At 45.3% G+C, this 19100-nt stretch overlaps 2 protein-coding genes across 2 annotated transcripts in view; one reads left to right on the plus strand and one right to left on the minus strand.

Moving 5' to 3' along the window:
* Positions 1–9667, plus strand: part of LOC117748732 (rho GTPase-activating protein 44-like) — a 51399-nt gene extending 41732 nt beyond the window's left edge. Inside the window, exons 17-19 of the mRNA XM_034558770.1 lie at positions 5956–6050; positions 7550–7933; positions 9489–9667. Coding sequence (XP_034414661.1) covers positions 5956–6050; positions 7550–7933; positions 9489–9667 — 658 coding nt within the window. The remainder of the gene's footprint in view (positions 1–5955; positions 6051–7549; positions 7934–9488) is intronic.
* A 5448-nt stretch (positions 9668–15115) lies between these two features.
* LOC117748755 (testis-expressed protein 47) lies at positions 15116–18048 on the minus strand. Its single transcript, XM_034558808.1, is given in 8 exon segments — positions 15116–15153; positions 15240–15387; positions 15472–15603; positions 15750–15828; positions 15916–15968; positions 16045–16148; positions 16480–16648; positions 17905–18048. Coding segments are annotated over 8 exon segments (822 nt in total). The 5' UTR covers positions 18004–18048.
* Positions 18049–19100: the final 1052 nt, after the last annotated feature.

Consider the following 19100-nt stretch of genomic DNA (forward strand, 5'->3'; position numbering starts at 1 on the left):
TAGAGGAACTCCACCACGGTCACATGACTTCATGTTAGTCTATAGAGGAACTCCATCACGGTCACATGACTTCATGTCTATAGAGGAACTCCACCACGGTCACATGACTTCATGTCTATAGAGGAACTCCATCACGGTCACATGACTTCATGTCTATAGAGGAACTCCATCACGGTCACATGACTTCATGTCTATAGAGGAACTCCATCACGGTCACATGACTTCATGTCTATAGAGGAACTCCATCACGGTCACATGACTTCATGTCTATAGAGGAACTCCATCACGGTCACATGACTTCATGTCTATAGAGGAACTCCATCACGGTCACATGACTTCATGTCTATAGAGGAACTCCACCACGGTCACATGACTTCATGTCTATAGAGGAACTCCATCACGGTCACATGACTTCATGTCTATAGAGGAACTCCATCACGGTCACATGACTTCATGTCTATAGAGGAACTCCATCACGGTCACATGACTTCATGTCTATAGAGGAACTCCATCACGGTCACATGACTTCATGTCTATAGAGGAACTCCATCACGGTCACATGACTTCATGTCTATAGAGGAACTCCATCACGGTCACATGACTTCATGTCTATAGAGGAACTCCACCACGGTCACATGACTTCATGTCTATAGAGGAACTCCACCACGGTCACATGACTTCATGTCTATAGAGGAACTCCACCACGGTCACATGACTTCATGTTAGTCTATAGAGGAACTCCATCAGGGTCACATGACTTCATGTCTATAGAGGAACTCCATCACGGTCACATGACTTCATGTCTATAGAGGAACTCCATCACGGTCACATGACTTCATGTCTATAGAGGAACTCCACCACGGTCACATGACTTCATGTCTATAGAGGAACTCCATCACGGTCACATGACTTCATGTCTATAGAGGAACTCCATCACGGTCACATGACTTCATGTTAGTCTATAGAGGAACTCCACCACGGTCACATGACTTCATGTCTATAGAGGAACTCCATCACGGTCACATGACTTCATGTCTATAGAGGAACTCCATCACGGTCACATGACTTCATGTCTATAGAGGAACTCCACCACGGTCACATGACTTCATGTCTATAGAGGAACTCCATCACGGTCACATGACTTCATGTCTATAGAGGAACTCCACCACGGTCACATGACTTCATGTTAGTCTATAGAGGAACTCCACCACGGTCACATGACTTCATGTCTATAGAGGAACTCCATCACGGTCACATGACTTCATGTCTATAGAGGAACTCCACCACGGTCACATGACTTCATGTTAGTCTATAGAGGAACTCCATCACGGTCACATGACTTCATGTCTATAGAGGAACTCCATCACGGTCACATGACTTCATGTTAGTCTATAGAGGAACTCCACCACGGTCACATGACTTCATGTCTATAGAGGAACTCCATCACGGTCACATGACCTCATGTCTATAGAGGAACTCCACCACAGTCACATGACTTCATGTCTATAGAGGAACTCCATCACGGTCACATGACTTCATGTCTATAGAGGAACTCCATCACGGTCACATGACTTCATGTTAGTCTATAGAGGAACTCCACCACGGTCACATGACTTCATGTTAGTCTATAGAGGAACTCCATCACGGTCACATGACTTCATGTCTATAGAGGAACTCCACCACGGTCACATGACTTCATGTCTATAGAGGAACTCCACCACGGTCACATGACTTCATGTCTATAGAGGAACTCCACCACGGTCACATGACTTCATGTCTATAGAGGAACTCCACCACGGTCACATGACTTCATGTCTATAGAGGAACTCCATCACGGTCACATGACTTCATGTCTATAGAGGAACTCCATCACGGTCACATGACTTCATGTCTATAGAGGAACTCCACCACGGTCACATGACTTCATGTCTATAGAGGAACTCCACCACGGTCACATGACTTCATGTCTATAGAGGAACTCCATCACGGTCACATGACCTCATGTCTATAGAGGAACTCCACCACAGTCATATGACTTCATGTCTATAGAGGAACTCCATCACGGTCACATGACTTCATGTCTATAGAGGAACTCCATCACGGTCACATGACTTCATGTTAGTCTATAGAGGAACTCCACCACGGTCACATGACTTCATGTTAGTCTATAGAGGAACTCCACCACGGTCACATGACTTCATGTCTATAGAGGAACTCCATCACGGTCACATGACTTCATGTCTATAGAGGAACTCCACCACGGTCACATGACTTCATGTCTATAGAGGAACTCCACCACGGTCACATGACTTCATGTCTATAGAGGAACTCCACCACGGTCACATGACTTCATGTCTATAGAGGAACTCCATCACGGTCACATGACTTCATGTCTATAGAGGAACTCCATCACGGTCACATGACTTCATGTCTATAGAGGAACTCCACCACGGTCACATGACTTCATGTCTATAGAGGAACTCCATCACGGTCACATGACTTCATGTCTATAGAGGAACTCCATCACGGTCACATGACTTCATGTCTATAGAGGAACTCCACCACGGTCACATGACTTCATGTCTATAGAGGAACTCCATCACGGTCACATGACTTCATGTCTATAGAGGAACTCCACCACGGTCACATGACTTCATGTCTATAGAGGAACTCCACCACGGTCACATGACTTCATGTCTATAGAGGAACTCCACCACGGTCACATGACTTCATGTCTATAGAGGAACTCCATCACGGTCACATGACTTCATGTCTATAGAGGAACTCCACCACGGTCACATGACTTCATGTCTATAGAGGAACTCCACCACGGTCACATGACTTCATGTCTATAGAGGAACTCCATCACGGTCACATGACTTCATGTCTATAGAGGAACTCCACCACGGTCACATGACTTCAATTTCCTGTTTTTAAGGCCATTTTCTGCAGCTGTCTATGATCCTGTAGTTTCTGTAACAAGGAAGCCCTCCCACCTTCGTTGTATATATCTCCAGATGTGGGAATGTATTGTGTTGTGTAGGTCGACGTCTTAGTGATCACATCTGATCAATGTTAACATATAAAGGGGGAAGAAAAGTTTTCTCACTTTTCATCTTTCTGTTATAATAATCGTAGTAATTGGTCCTAACAGTGTTTTTCAGATATTTTTTTCTTTTTTGTGACAAATATATATATATTTATATTTATAGCTGTTTCCAGTCTTTATGCTAAGCTAAGCTAGGTGTCAATCTTCTCAACTAACTGTTGCCTAGAAAGCATCAAACTCTTTAGTTATTTTAATCCCGAAAGGACCATAACGTCTTCATCCTGTCCATTTCATCCAAACTGCTCTCGTGTTAACCCAAGATTTAACATCTCGCCTCCTTCATGCATCGTCCTCTTTTGCAGGAGAAATTTAAAACAAAAAGTAAATGAATTAAACGTTCAAGGGGCACGATGTGTGGATGGAATGTAGCCCTCTGCTAGTACGCCCATTACAAGTCCTTGTAGAGCGACCCTAGAGGCTGATCCGGGGTCAGCCCTCTGTTCAATAACGGTTCAGATGAAGCTTGTCCCGTTCTAGCAGCCCCCGATGCCCCCCCCCCCCCCCCCAACCCCCCCTTGAACCACACACACCCGCCCCCTCCCTTGATTTGATTGGCTGTGCATCTCTGTCCCACTGCAGCATGGGCGTCAGGGTGATGGACACCACGTGGGTGTCGCGCAGGGGCTCGTCTTCCTCGCGTAAAAGCTCTTCCACGCCCCCGAGCGTGCACCCCCCCGTCCCGCCCACTGACGCTCTCGTCCCAGAGCAGCCCGGGGATTTCTCTGCCTCCCCCTCCCCCACCCCTCCTCCCACTAACAGCGACCGAGCCAGGTAAGGCTGTCGTGCCCCCCCCCACCCCCCCTCACTTACCCCTCGACACCAGAACAGCGTTGTCTCCTCCACGTTTTCTTTCCGCCCCCCCCCCCACAAAACACCTCCGTGTCTCACCTCCGATGAAGCATGACCTGTCATGACCTTTAGGTTTCTCTTTGTCGTTGTTTATTTTTAATTACTGTATGTTTTCACTCCTCTTTTTTTGTACGTACACGTGGGGGAAAAGTTGATCCATATGTTCAGTACAGTTCGTTGCTGCACGTGCATGAATTGTGTACTTGTTTTTGTTTTTCTTGTCATTAGTCCAAGCATCATTAACAGCATAACAGTCCATTGTCGCAAGGCCCTGAAATGGATGAGGTGACGTTTCTGTTTTATTTAATTTCTGTGATTTGAAAACCATAGAGCACCTCTTCTTTATTTCTGCTGTTTATTCCCCCCCCCTCCCCCCTCCAAGCCCTTACTTCTCCCACACAATAATTAATATTCCTCCCAAACTTAAGCTGACAAATCGATAACCCCCCACCCCCCCCCCCCCCCCCCCCCCCTCCCTCCTCCCCCCTGCTCTTAACCCCCTATATATGAATGACTTCCTCCACTTTACCTCCAGCTCTGTCCCCCAGGAAACATTGACGTGTTTATCATTGCAGCTCGGACGATGCGTCCTCCAATTGGTCGGACTCCTGTTACGCCTACCCCTCCCCTGAGGAGGAGAGGCCGCCTCCCCCTTACCCCTCTTCCTCCTCCTCCTCCTCCTCCTCCTCTTGCTCCTCCTACTCGCTCCCGCACCACCACTTCTACACCCGAGCACCTCCGGGTGCGCGCCCCGTTGCCCCCAACCCAGAGTCCGTGGCCCCCGGCACGTCCCCTCCTCCCTCCGCCCGCCGCTGTGGCCACAGCCCCCCTCCGCCCCCCCACCCCCTCTGCCCGTCCCCTCAGCCGCTTGACGTCAACTCCAACCCCAAACCCACCTCCTCCTCCTCGCACCTGCCCAAAGAGGCCTCCCACCTGTCCGACGCTTCGCATGCGGCCCCCTCCGAAACAAACGGCTCCACCCTTTACATCAAACCCCCGCTCGTTGTCACCCGCCACGATCTGTTCCTGGGCTCCCCCAAACCCCCCAACACCCCCCTATCTGCTCCCCCTCCGTGGGCCGCCTGTGCCTGTAGCCGGGAGAGAGGAGCCAAGCCGACTAGGTAAATACAAGAGCGCTGCCGAACAACTCACACACAACCGGGATGAGAGACGAGAGAGGGATGGGTGAGGAGAAAAGAGGGGATGGGTGAGATTTAGATCCCCCCCCTCCCCCCCCCCCCCGCTCCTCCCTCCCACCCACCTGTTCTTTGTTCTTATTTATTGTCGATCCGTCAATCATGGAAATCTCTTTAGGAACGGCGTTATCGGATCCATCTTCTTTTAATGTAATTGCCGCGAATGCAACTTTCCCACGTTGCCAGGCTATTTCAGGAGGCGGTTGCCAGGCAACAAAGGAAATTCAAAGCTTTCAGTGCATGCCATTATATGAAAAAGGGAAAGTGGGCGTTAATGAGTCATAGCAGTGGGCCCAGTCAGCCCCCGAGTGGCAGACCTTGGAAACACAACACAATGTATGTGGAAGTAAAGCAGTTTAAAGGATTCATCAGGTTTGTTATTGAGCCCCCAAAAAGATGCTCATGATGCATCCCCCCCCCCCCCCCCCCTCCCCTCCCCCCTCCTCCCGCCTGCAGCTTCACCCATCCATCCATGCCTCGTCTGCTGAGAGGCGGTCAGAGTATAGACTGGTTATGTTTTGACCTTCATTGGCATTCTGGCTGCACTGCGCTGTAAAAAAATTAATTCATTAGGCCGTCGGGGTTTATCTGGAATATCTGGAACCGCTTCCTGCTGCACGGCGTCGAGCCTTCATGTCCGCCTGCAAACAGTGGTCACTCCTGCAGTTTGACATATAACTATGGGTGCTCCTTGTTTTTGTTGACGTTGTCATTGAAGAGATATGCACGAGGCAGCTTGTCATTCCTGTGTGTGTGTGTGTGTGTGTGTGTGTGCGTGTGTGTGTGTGTGTGTGTCCTCAGCACGCTGAAGAACAAGGAGCTGTCTCCGGTGATCGGACAGAAGGGACTCCAGGCGGCGATGACCTCTGACCACAGCCCTCTCACCCTGAGGAGAGGTAACGAGGACCCCCCTTCTGTCTTCGGCCGGTGACTCGACGACTTGAATTATTTTAAAAGCCCAAAGAAACATGCGCTCGATTTGTAATTTTATTCGGCCTGAATTTAACGATTGGACGAGCTGTCTGTCTGTCTGTCTGTATGTCAAGCCCCGCCCCCAAAATGATTAGAATGAGCGGGACCAACAAACATGTTGTAGTGCAGGTAGGTAGACAGACAGGTAGACAGACAGACAGACAGACAGACAGGTATGTAGATAGACGGGTAGACAGACAGACAGACAGGTAGGCAGGTAGACAGACAGGTATGTAGACAGACGGGTAGGTAGACAGACAGGTAGACAGACAGGTATGTAGACAGACGGGTAGACAGACAGGTAGGTAGACAGACAGACAGACAGGTAGGTAGGTAGACAGACAGGTATGTAGACAGACGGGTAGGTAGACAGACAGGTAGACAGACAGACAGACAGGTAGGCAGGTAGACAGACAGGTATGTAGACAGACGGGTAGGTAGACAGACAGGTAGACAGACAGACAGACAGGTAGGCAGGTAGACAGACAGGTATGTAGACAGACAGGTAGGTAGACAGACAGGTAGACAGACAGACAGGTAGACAGACAGGTATGTAGACAGACGGGTAGGTAGACAGACAGGTATGTAGACAGGTAGGTAGGTAGGCAGGTAGACAGACGGGTAGACAGACAGGTATGTAGACAGGTAGGTAGGTAGGCAGGTAGACAGACAGACAGGTATGTAGACAGTCAGGTAGACAGGTAGGCAGGTAGACAGACAGACAGACAGGTATGTAGGTAGGCAGGTAGACAGGCAGGTAGGTAGACAGACAGGTAGACAGACAGGCAGGTAGACAGACAGACAGGTAGACAGACAGGTATGCAGGTAGACAGACAGGCAGGCAGACAGGTATGTAGACAGGTAGGCAGGTAGGTAGACAGACAGGTAGGCAGGTAGACAGACAGACAGGTAGACAGACAGACAGGTAGACAGACAGGTAGACAGACAGGCAGCACAGTCAACCGTTTCATTAGGCCTGACTGAAACAGTTGTTCAGGCTTCCTTTTACCTTCGAGCAGAATTATACATTCAAATTGACGACCAGAGTAAACGCATTGGAGGCTCTGCAGAGTTGATGAGTGAGAAGCGTCCCTCGCTTTCATAATTGATCATTAGGTGATCAATAAACGGGCGGGTGTGAGTTACTGAGGATGTCCTCGTAAACCTGCGTTAGAAACCGGGTTCACAGGGTTTGAAGGAGCATTGAAGACATTACTGCCGTTCTGCAGGTTCAGGACTAAATAAATACATGTGACCGTCTCTTGCCTCCCAACTTAACTAAAGTGCAATAGAAGCACTGGAGTATCCCTTTAATTGGGCTACAGAGACGCTCGTCAGTCACGTGTTTGAATCCTCTAAATTGCTCTCTTCCATCACTGCAGTTTTTTTTGGTAATGAGTATTTCTCTCCGATGTCTTTGCAGCGAAGAAGCTGGCCCCGATCCCCCCCAAAGTCCCGTACTGCCAGTCGGGGGCCATGTCCGACCAGTCGACGGGTCAGCCGTCTCCGGTCAGCCTGTCGCCCACTCCCCCCAGCACCCCGTCCCCGTACAGCTTCAGCTACCCGCAGGGCTACGCCACCATCGGCTCCCCGGGGCAGATCCAGATGGCCGCCACCCCGTCCCTCTCCTCTCCGTCCTCGCTGGCGGGGACTCTGACCAAGACCCGGCCGACCCCCAAGCCGCCCCGGCAGAGGCCCAGCCTACCGCCCCCTCAGCCCCCCAGCACGCCCGGCACCAGCCCCCAGCCTCTGGACCACTCGACGGGCCTCCTGGACGGTTTGTCTCCCGGGGAGAGCATGTCCACAGGTGAGGCGTGCGGAACCGATTACAGCACCGTGACGCTCATCTTGAATTCTGTGCTTTCAGTTTATTAGATTTACACATTTACTGCACATTTAACACATTTAATTACTAATAATTATATTGTATTTTGTATAAATAATAGGGCATCAGTACAGCTATTAAAAGATAACTAACAGTAACCTTTGGGAACAAATACATTCATATTTTTTGATAGATTTCCAACTATTAGTGTACAAATATTTACAAGGTGACAAAATGTTGAACCACCGCTGGTTGGCAAAGAGCACTTTGACCGAATGTTAAAATATATATAATAATATTTATATATATATATATATATTTATATAGATATAAAGGGACAATTCACCCCAAAATAAAAATGTATAAGATATGAATATATATATATATATATATATATATATATATATATATATATATATATATATATATATATATGTATTTAGATATAAAGGGACAATTCACCCCAAAATAAAAATGTATAAGATATGAATATATATATATATATATATATATATATATATATATATATATTATATATATATATATATATAATATAGTATATATATATATATATATGAGTGGCCTTGTTTCATACACGTCTGCGTTTCTCCAATATAATGGAAACATTCTGGCACAAAAAAAACACATTTAAATTAAATACAATAAATCTGCACTACAACCTGTCTCTCTGTGTGTTGTCTGTTTCTGGACTTGATGCTCTTGTTTATTTATTTAATTTATTTGTGTTATTTCCGTCTAATTCTCCCCTCTTGTCGACTGCTCTTATTGTCTCACTTGCAGCGGTATGAGCCGAGAGGCTCAGTGTGGTTCTATGTGTGAGAGGGACTTTTTGGGGTAAGCAGGAGTTCCTGTGCTAGACCCCCCCCCCCCCCCCCCCCCCCGACCCCCCCCCCACATTCGACTCCTCCTCATGACGTACCCACCGACATTCGGCGGCTGTTTTTCGGTCCGGCTTGAACCCGTCCGGTCGGCCCTTTGCATGGCGGCTGAGACTGAGGCGATGCATGGCTTACAGACGGACGCCAAAAAACCCTTAGGATTCCTACCCATAATGCCCTGCTCCAGCTGCCCCCCTGTCTCACCCCATACCCCCCCCCATCCCCTCACACTCCACAGTGTTGTGCCACTCCGTCAGCACACTTCCTGTCTGTGCAGTCGTTCATCACACGCGTTACACCGTGGAGGTCATCTGAGGTCGACATGTTGGTTTATACGTGAGCATGAACTAATATATCGATCGTGGTTTTGAGGGGAGATGATCAGTCATTGATCACGTCTGAGACGCATGAAAGCGATGGTATTAAATCATATTTAATTGTATTTATTCCTCATGGTTTGAAGCTATGATGACCCGCCCGCCGTGTGTAACATCATCCAGCATCGATGAACCCACATCTGGAATCATCCGTTTCCCTCTCCTTCCCTTTCTTTATTCATTTTTTACCCAAATCGACAGTGTTTTTTTAAATTTTATTTGTATATTTCGCTCATCCCCTCGTCGTGTGTTTCTCGCCAGATTCTCTCTGCAACTTCGACATCCCCATCATCGACCTGGACCTGGACGGTATTTTTGACCTGCCCCACATCTCCACCTTCAGGAACTCAATGGCGCCGTTTGAATCCACCGACGGCCGAGCGGAGGAGGAGGAGGAGGAGGAGGAGGAAGAGGAAGAGTCCGACAGCACGGTGCTATGACGCCACTGAGACCCTCCACCCATCAGCTGACCCCCCCCCCCCCCCCCCCCCCCCCCCAGTCACTCATTCATTGACCTTTCACCTGTCCAGCTGGATTACTTCAGCCTCACCTGAGGGGGTCAACTCAAGAAAATAACAACAACAAAACGCACCTAAAAGAAATCACACGAGGCGAAGCTCAGACACTTAATTTGACATGTTTTTTTAAAATTTTTTATTTAATTTAAAATGTAAAGTTTCTTTTTGCCTTATTTGACTCACTTGCAATATTGCCTTTAACTTCACACACGAGACTGGAAACGGGGTCGAGGGCTCTTTGCTGCTGCTGCTTCTCACGAGTGAAGAACGACGCACATCCGTCCTGCCAACGCTTCTGTTCATCTCACGTCCTCCGTCACCTTGACGACGACGACGACCCCCCCCCCCCCCCCGAAGTCCCCCCCCCCCCCTTCCCACTGTGAGTGTGCCAGTACGTCGTTTTTTTGGAAAATGTGTGTGTGTGTGTGTGTGTGTGTGTGTGTGTGTGTGTGTGTTTGGTAATTGTACTATATGATGTTGCACTGTTGGTTGTCGTAAACACAGGAATGCATGTTTTTAGAGATAGAGGAGAATAACTACCAGGTTGAACGCCCCGATCACACTTCTTCTCTGTATTTACATCAATCAGGATAAAAAAAGAAAAAAAGAAATCACTGAATATTTATTGTTTATATTGTACATTTTCAGAATATATGACACATTTAACATGATAAATCAGATCGTATTTTGTACGGGAGAGCTATAAAGACACCATTTCCTCCAGATAGAATACAGTAGATGCTGTCAGGGAGCTAATACATAAATAAATAAATAAATATATATATATATATATATATATATATATATTTATTTATTTATATATAAGAGAATAACTACCATATAGGAGAATAACTACCAGATGAAGCCTGGAGTGTGCCACCAGAACATTCGCTCAAATTAATAAATATTATTGTCTGTCCAGCTCTGATTGGCTGGAGTTTAGCCAATCAGAGCTCCTGCTGCTGCTTTGTGGGTGGGACTTTGATTAAAGGTTCTCTGTGGAGTTTTCTTGTAAATTAACAAAAGTTATGTTTACATTCAGTGTTTCTCTCGCCAAACAAAACTATTTTTATTTTTATATTTTATATATCTTGCAGTATTTGGCTTTCTTGCGCATTACAGCCTCTAACTTTGGCTCAGCGGGAAAAATGCGAATGCAATTTTTATTCTAACCAAATTACATCGGTTGGTGTACAAATACAACATGGACGCACCCATTGGAACCAAACTGGCAACCGCCGGTGCAGCCGAAGAGGAAGTGACACAAACTGCAGTTCTTCAACTGGCCACTTGAGGCTCTAACAGCGAGATAAACCCCATAGACCTCCGTTTAAAAACTTTACAGCAGAAATAAACATGTTTACATCCTGGTACAAAAAAACCACTTTTGAATCTCTAAAGCTAATAACTGTACGGGGTGAATTTGTATATCATTTCAAATATTAAAAGGCAAGAAAACAAATATACGTAATAACGAAATGTAAAATTGAAGATTCCTTTTAATTAAAATGTATTTTTAATTGGATTATGAATTCTTTAGATGGGAGCAAGTGAAACAAGCTTAAAAAAACCCACCACTTTGTTCACATTATCACCTTTTTAAAGTTGATTACTACCTATTTGTGTCACATGATAAGTCCAGTACACTCTAAACACTAAATCCTCCACGATGTCTCTAACCGGGTCGGTCCGCCCGGCCGGCGACATTTAAACAAAAACGCTGCGCTGAATCGTTACCGTTAAAAAAGCGGACTCCGTTTGGCACGCTTCAGGCTTCTGGAGAATCCTCCTCGATGAGTCGTCCTGCCCTGAGGTACAATAACATCCCATCATATCATAACAAAGAACTGAACGCGGTCACACTCGCAGAAGAAGAAACAAGGTGCTTTATTTGACCCCAAATCGAGCGTCTACCCCCCCCCCCCCCCCCCCCCCCCCGTCTGATGATGCTGATATTTTTAGTTTATACAAGTGAACCAGAGGCAAGTGTGCAAAGATATGTGTATATGTGTTTATTTTGATGAGAGTATTTATACAGATATATTTCTGAATACTTTTTACAAGGTCTGAAGAGTTGTGATTGTGAATCTCGTCTGAGGAGGATGAAGAAGAAGAAAAAATATATAAAAAAATCAAACGCGGGACCAGAAGCTCCCTGCTGTCGCATTGAAACCTGGTTTTTTTTCCGGGAATCGGGGGAAGGTTTTAAAAGGTGTTTTTTGCATACGACAGCGGCGGTTTTGTTAGTTGCCTTCGTGGTGTTTTCGTTGAGACTTTGTCCAGATTGGAGAGAACATCCGCGCCACGTGGCCTCGAAGGGTCACCTCGTGGCCTCAAAGGGTGACCGCGTGGCCTCGAAGGGTCACCGCGTGGCCTCAAAAGGTCACCGCGTGGCCTCAAAGGGTCACTGCGTGGCCTCGAAGGGTCACCGCGTGGCCTCAAAAGGTCACCTCGTGGCCTCAAAGGGTGACCGCGTGGCCTCGAAGGGTCACCGCGTGGCCTCAAAAGGTCACCGCGTGGCCTCAAAGGGTCACTGCGTGGCCTCGAAGGGTCACCGCGTGGCCTCGAAGGGTCACCGCGTGGCCTCGAAGGGTCACCGCGTGGCCTCGAAGGGTCACCACGTGGCCTCAAAGGGTGACCGCGTGGCCTCGAAGGGTCACCGCGTGGCCTCAAAAGGTCACCGCGTGGCCTCAAAGGGTCACTGCGTGGCCTCGAAGGGTCACCGCGTGGCCTCGAAGGGTCACCGCGTGGCCTCGAAGGGTCACCGCGTGGCCTCGAAGGGTCACCGCGTGGCCTCAAAGGGTCACCGCGTGGCCTCAAAAGGTCACCGCGTGTCCTCGAAGGGTCACCACGTGGCCTCGAAGGGTCACCGCGTGGCCTCGAAGGGTCACCGCGTGGCCTCAAAAGGTCACCGCGTGGCCTCAAAGGTGACCTTGTGGCCTCAAAAGGTCACCGCGTGGCCTCAAAAGGTCACCGCGTGGCCTCAAAGGTGACCTTGTGGCCTCAAAAGGTCACCGCGTGGCCTCAAAAGGTCACCGCGTGGCCTCAAAGGTGACCTTGTGGCCTCAAAAGGTCATCGCGCCGCCGCCGCCGCCGCCGCCCTCTTTTCTTTAAAGCGCGACATCGCTCACGGGACTCTTTTGTAAATACCATTCTGTACATAGCGGCGGGGGAGAAAATTTAAATATATGAAAACGCTGTACTGAAAAATATAAATGACAATGAACGTTATGACATTACGATGTTGCCGGTTGTAGCACAATATTTCCATAACATAACATTGAGTAGAACGTAGATTTCTAACTAGGAACAGCTGACTGTGCTTCTTCTTGCATAATTAACCTCTTGAATCCTGATTTTAGCCCTAAAGTGAAGTAATGTTGCTTTTTTTTCATTCTTTTATTTTTTGCTTGTTTGCTTCACGATGCCGCGTTACATTTAATGGAAAAATAAATTCAAGATTGTCCCATTTTATAATTTTTTTTTCAACAGTGCAACGTGTTTGATATTAAAAAAAAAATAATTAAAAGATGTTGGAATCTTGTTAAGAATTTAAAAAATAAACTTGTATGTTTGTCCCGAGCTGCAGTGATGGATCAGTCACGTGACCCGGCCGGGTTTAAGAGGTTAAAAAGAGACGGTTGATGTTTTATTGTTAGTTAAAGTTCACAAAAATACACAAAGATCAACAGTTATTTTAGTTATTTATTTATCAATTAGTCTGCTGATTTATCTTTCTTAATTAACGGTTAATCAGTTATCAACATTTAGATCAAATAATCTATTAACCAACTAAAAGCCCCCGCTCTACTACAATTCGTGCCAATTGATCAATCGGATCACGACGTCCGGTATTTATTATTTTAATATTCAAAGAAAGACGTTTTTTTTCCCGCGCTCGTCTGGATTTCTTTGTTACGACGTGTTGCTTCTTTTTGGGGGTTTTCTACCGAAGCGTTGTCGGAGTGAGGATTGTACATACAGCTCCCCCATTCAAACACAACTTTATTAACAATAAACACGCCCCGTCGAGCACAGACGGCCTCCAGTGTTACAGCTGCATGACCTTTGTGACCTTTGACCCCCCCGGAGTACGAAGGCCTTTCTCTTCTGTCTTTTCTACTCGGATAGGTGGAATGTATCGGTGATAGGAGACGTTCACCTCGTAGGTCGTAATGAAGCCGCTTGTGGACATAGTAAAAAACAAAAGAAGATGGTGGGATATTTGATTATAATAAAAGTGTTATGACAGATTGTGTGTGGGGGGGGGAGGGAGGGGGGGGGGGGGGGGGGGGTGATTCGATTGTCCTGTGTGAATCTCAGCAGCATGCTTTTTTAAACCATGCCTCTGAAATACGTCTCATCTTCGGTCCTATATATAAATGTGCTTGTATTTATTTTTTATAAGTGAATAGATCGACCTTCTATGAAAGAAGAATAACTCCGCGCTGCCCTCCCACCTTTTTGTTTGTTTGTTTGTTTGTTTTTAAGTCGGACTCAGTTTCACCCTTAATTATTTTTTAAAAATCTATCGCAAATAAGAAGAAGCACGTGCGCCTCCCCCCCTCCCCCCCCCTTCCTCCCCCCCCTCCCCCCGTCAGGAGACCAATCAGCTGACTTCGCTTCAAAGGACTCAAATCTCTAGAAACGTTCATGTGACTTTACACTGAAATCATACTGCAAAAAAAAAGAAAAAAGAACTGAACAGGTTTGACTCGTATCCGGTTTGTAGACTACACTGTGGTGCATGCAGCCATTGCAATCCAACCGTCCTTCCTTTTTGTTTTGTTGTTGCTTCAAGTAATGAGGGCCAAAATAAATATTAAAAAAAGGGAACCCGTGGGAGACTTTTTAAGGGTCTTCGTGTCAAACCGTCGTGACGCTGTGGACTCTTTACACGTTTTGGAGAGAAGAGGAAAATGCTCCCGGTCACCAAGTGTAAAGTAGAAATGAAATTAACCTCATCCGAATGTTGAAACTATTAAAAAATGTTTTTTTTTTCTATATTACTCCGGATTTTCTGTGCTTTTTGGTGTAAATGTGGTGTTTGAAAAAAATAATTAAATGAATAGAAGCATTTTGATAACGACGTGAAGAAGGAAACGTAAGAAAAGTGCGACAGTATTTTTAAAATGTTGGTATAAAACACATCCGGGGTGCTACTTCACGCGGACGTGCTAACGGTTGCTAATTAGCACTCGACACAAGTACAGCTGATGGGAACCAAAGTCCTGCAGGAAAAAAATGTAAAGTTATTTAAAATTCACCCTCTGGGGAACGTGAACGTCTGTAGAAAACAAGTGTCACCGACACAGTGTACGATGTAGGTTCAATGATGAGATAATAAGAATAATAGCGTTCCTCACCTCGTTAAATGGTCGTGAGGCAGCTGCTCCGCGCGACTCGTCCTGCGAGGCGACAACGTGGCCTCAGTTCAACACGATTATCGCAAATATAATTCGTTGGATACGTCAGGGAAAACACATCCGTATACCAGCGTTGGTGCAGATGTCGATGGGCGAGTTGTACATCTGCAGGTGTTGCTGTGGAGTCTGCAGCTCGCCTCGAGTCAACAGCTTGTTGAGGACCGTCTGAGAGACCATCAGCCCCGGAGTCTCGTCCAGCACCGACCCGGGAGCATCCTCGGAGAAGAAGAAAAAACTCCACGTTACGTTACGGTCATTAAATAAAACAGAATAAAACAGTGAAAAGTAAAAGAAATGCACCTTCTGGGAGGCTTCCAGGCGTTCGCCCAGCGCCTGCAGCGCCGACAGGACGGTGCACACCAGACTCTCGGTGCTCTCCCCCTCTTCCTCGCCTCCTTTGGGGTCGCCGGCCCACTGATCCCCACCGAGCACCTTCAGTCCAACGACATAACACATGCAGATTATAATCCATCTGAATACGAGCGCGTGGAGAGCCTTGACGACATCACTGCGACGCTTCAATTAGTATTTGGTGTCGGTGAAGGCCTCGAAGGCCAGAAGGTAGAACAACACGGCACCTTGTAGCTCCACTGTTGGAACAGCCGGCTCTGAGGGTCGTGTGCCACGAACACCACCTTGGGAGCCTCCATGAAGCCGCTAACGAGGGTGGGAAAACGATGTGAGCGGTTTCATAAACGGTTCATAACAATAACCGTAATAATAATAATAGAGGAGCGTCGTTACCCGTCTGTCTGCTGCATGTCCTTCAAAACGGAAACCAGGACGTCCCTCGACGACTGGAAGAGAGAGAAACACAACACACCTTCAGCGCACGTCGCATCGCCACGGTGGCCCAGCGGGTTAACCACTTACTTCGATGACGTGCAGCAGACAGGAGGGATACACCAGCAGGAGGCCCGTCACGGGGTCCAATGCGTACCGTCTGCTGAGCTGGAAGTTGAGTTTTTCGTAATGAGCTGCGTGGAAACAAACGACGGGAGGTTATAAACATTTTTATTGTGGGAAATTCCTCGAGCAACAACCACAAAAAGCTCTTACGAGGAAGCCCCTTAGACTCGTTGACACAAAGAGTTCTGAAAGCTATTCAAAAATAACTTAAACAAGGGAAACGAGACCGCCGGTCGCTGCTCCGATGGGAACTAGAGGACATTTTTGTGATGTTTCTCTGCATATTCTACCGTATTGTTGGTAAAATAGTGCAGATCTATACATTTATAACATCAATTGCCGTCACCATTCGCTTCCCCTGAAGGACAACTGGATTTAACTGGATTTAACTGGCATAACGGTGATTAGTTCATTGATTGGGGTGAAGGGGGAATCTGTCAAAAAGGGGAAAGCGCTGCCCAGTTCTCGGGCTCGAAGGTTAATTTGCTCGCTGACCTGCCGGTTCTGTCCTGTCATCGAGGTCGTGGGGGAGCCGGGCGATCACTATCAGCCGCTGGAAGACGATCCTCTGTGGACGAGACGGGGAAATTAAAGCGTGAGAGAGTCCTGCAGAGGGACCACAGGAGGCCTGCAGGGAGAACGTGGACCAACGCAGGATCATTTCAATAGATATTGAGTTATTTGACGCATGTTACACGTTGCATTTATAGATCTTAGAATAAATAGTGAAACGATGATCTACAGCCTACGACCATCATCTGTAGTTTTAAAACAAACCGCGTCCTGCACATCCGCCCTCTGCGCCATGAGCTGGTGAAATAAAGTAGTCCCAGTGTCCTCCTCGTTCTGATCATCGGCTCTCATTTCCTCCATCTTTCCTTCTCTACGTCCAGTTCCAGCCCCGAGTGAGTGGAGCCTCAGCGGGCGGTGTTTATACGAGCGTATCTCCTAGAAACCTATTGTTCCCCCGGTCGGCCTTGTGTTTCAGGTAATGGAAGCCAGGGGGGGGGGGGGGGGGGGGGGGGGACAGAGTGTACCTGGTCTAAAGCTGGTCACACCATAAGAGAACTGATTGGAGGAGAAATTACACATTTCTAATTTGGTTTAGTCTGAAAAGAAATGTCAACCAACCCTCAGAATGTGAATCTTAGTGAGTATCATTCTAATTGGGCATTTGCTATTAAAACTATAATTAAATGTGATCCTTTTCAAATAATAACTTTCATTCAAATATGGGGTGTAGTAGGAGTTTTATAAGTGTAAAACGCTGTTGTGTCATAAAAAAATATATTTTATCCTTTTTAAACAACCATATTGAAGCACTAAAAGTTGTATATATGTATATGTATATATATATATATATATATATATATATATATATATATATATATATATATATATATATGGAGGATAACAATCTAGATAATTTAAATAGATAATAATAAATTGGGAAATTATTAAATAAAAAATGAATGTATACACAAGTTGGTCAAAGTAATTAGTGGAATAGATATATACATTTTTATTTATTTTTCTATTTCTGTGCATATTTATTTTTTTCTAATCATCCTGCATATTTATTAGACAATTTAGGCTTTTATTTCTATTCTTCTTTCTTTATTATTAAATGTATGTATTTATTTAACTATTTCTTATAACAGCAGCTTTAGTCCACATGGTTGTCACGTGCTATATTTAACCAATTTGGGTGTAACGTTTTGCATAATAGAGACTCGCGATATCAGTCTCGCGATATCTCACGAAAGAAGACGTGGTCACGTGGTCCGCATTACGTCATCGCGAGTAGCGCTAGCAGGCACGAACCTCTCTCCCTCTCCTGTGGACCACGTCAAACATGGTGGCCGGGTCTTCGTAGTCTGTCGTGCTTCCCAAAGAAAAGCTTCGGCTTCTCTGCGACGCCATGACGGACAGTTAGAAAGGTGACTTGACCTCAATGCACCTGGCCCGTTACGGTTAAGGAGGGCTCTCTGCGGGTTACCGTGGCAACGTGTGGTCACAAGGCGGAAGCGGGCTCAGCTCCAGTACAAAATAAAATGAATTAATTTAAATGGTTAAAAAAATTAAAAAATAAAAAATGTTGCAAATAATGAGAAATGATATATGAAAAATAATAATAATTTATATTTATTTATTTTTTATTTAATCATGTTTTTTTCATATATATATATATATATATATGAAAAAAACATGATTAAATAAATTTAATTTAAAAAAAAAATTATGTATATATATATGTTAATAATCATGATTACTTTTTCATATATCATTTTCATTTTTACATATATATATATATATGAAAAAAACATGATTAAATAAATTAAAAAAATATATATATATATATAATTTTTCTTTTTACTGCCAAAAATCAAAAGAATTTCAGAATTGCTCAGAATTTGTATTTCATATGCAATTTATTTTCTTCATTTGATCTTATATTTTTGATCCACAATTTATTTACTTATTAACTCACTATTTTGGTTTGGGAAGTCAAATCATTCATTTTGACCATATCATTTTCACTCAGTATCTCATAACCTTTTTAATTATTTCATAATGTTTCCTTTTTATCTCGTCATTTTGATTTGCAGTTTAATCATTTTGATTTCTGATGTTAAAACCTTTTGAAAAATCTAATCATTTGTATTTATTAGCTAATGCTTTTGACTTACTATCTCATGATTTGGATTTGTAGATTTTACTTTTTACCTTTTTATCTCATACTTATCATCATCGTCATCATTTTTGACTTACTATCCTATAACACATCATCCTATAACTATTATAATTGTGACTCTTATCCCATGATTGTAATTTTTTTTTAGACAATAACGTGTGTGTTTTCTTTTACTTGGAGGAAATGAGCTTCCATATAGATAACCTGCTCGACAAAATACATTTAAAAAAACATTTTTAGCTTTAGCTCATACTGTTAATTTACACACCACCATGTCAGACTTTGTTGAAATACACATTTAGTCAAACACAATGTGACCAGCAGA

This window comes from Cyclopterus lumpus, chromosome 19 (genome assembly GCF_009769545.1).
Source record: "Cyclopterus lumpus isolate fCycLum1 chromosome 19, fCycLum1.pri, whole genome shotgun sequence".
Taxonomy (NCBI): Eukaryota; Metazoa; Chordata; class Actinopteri; order Perciformes; family Cyclopteridae; genus Cyclopterus; species Cyclopterus lumpus.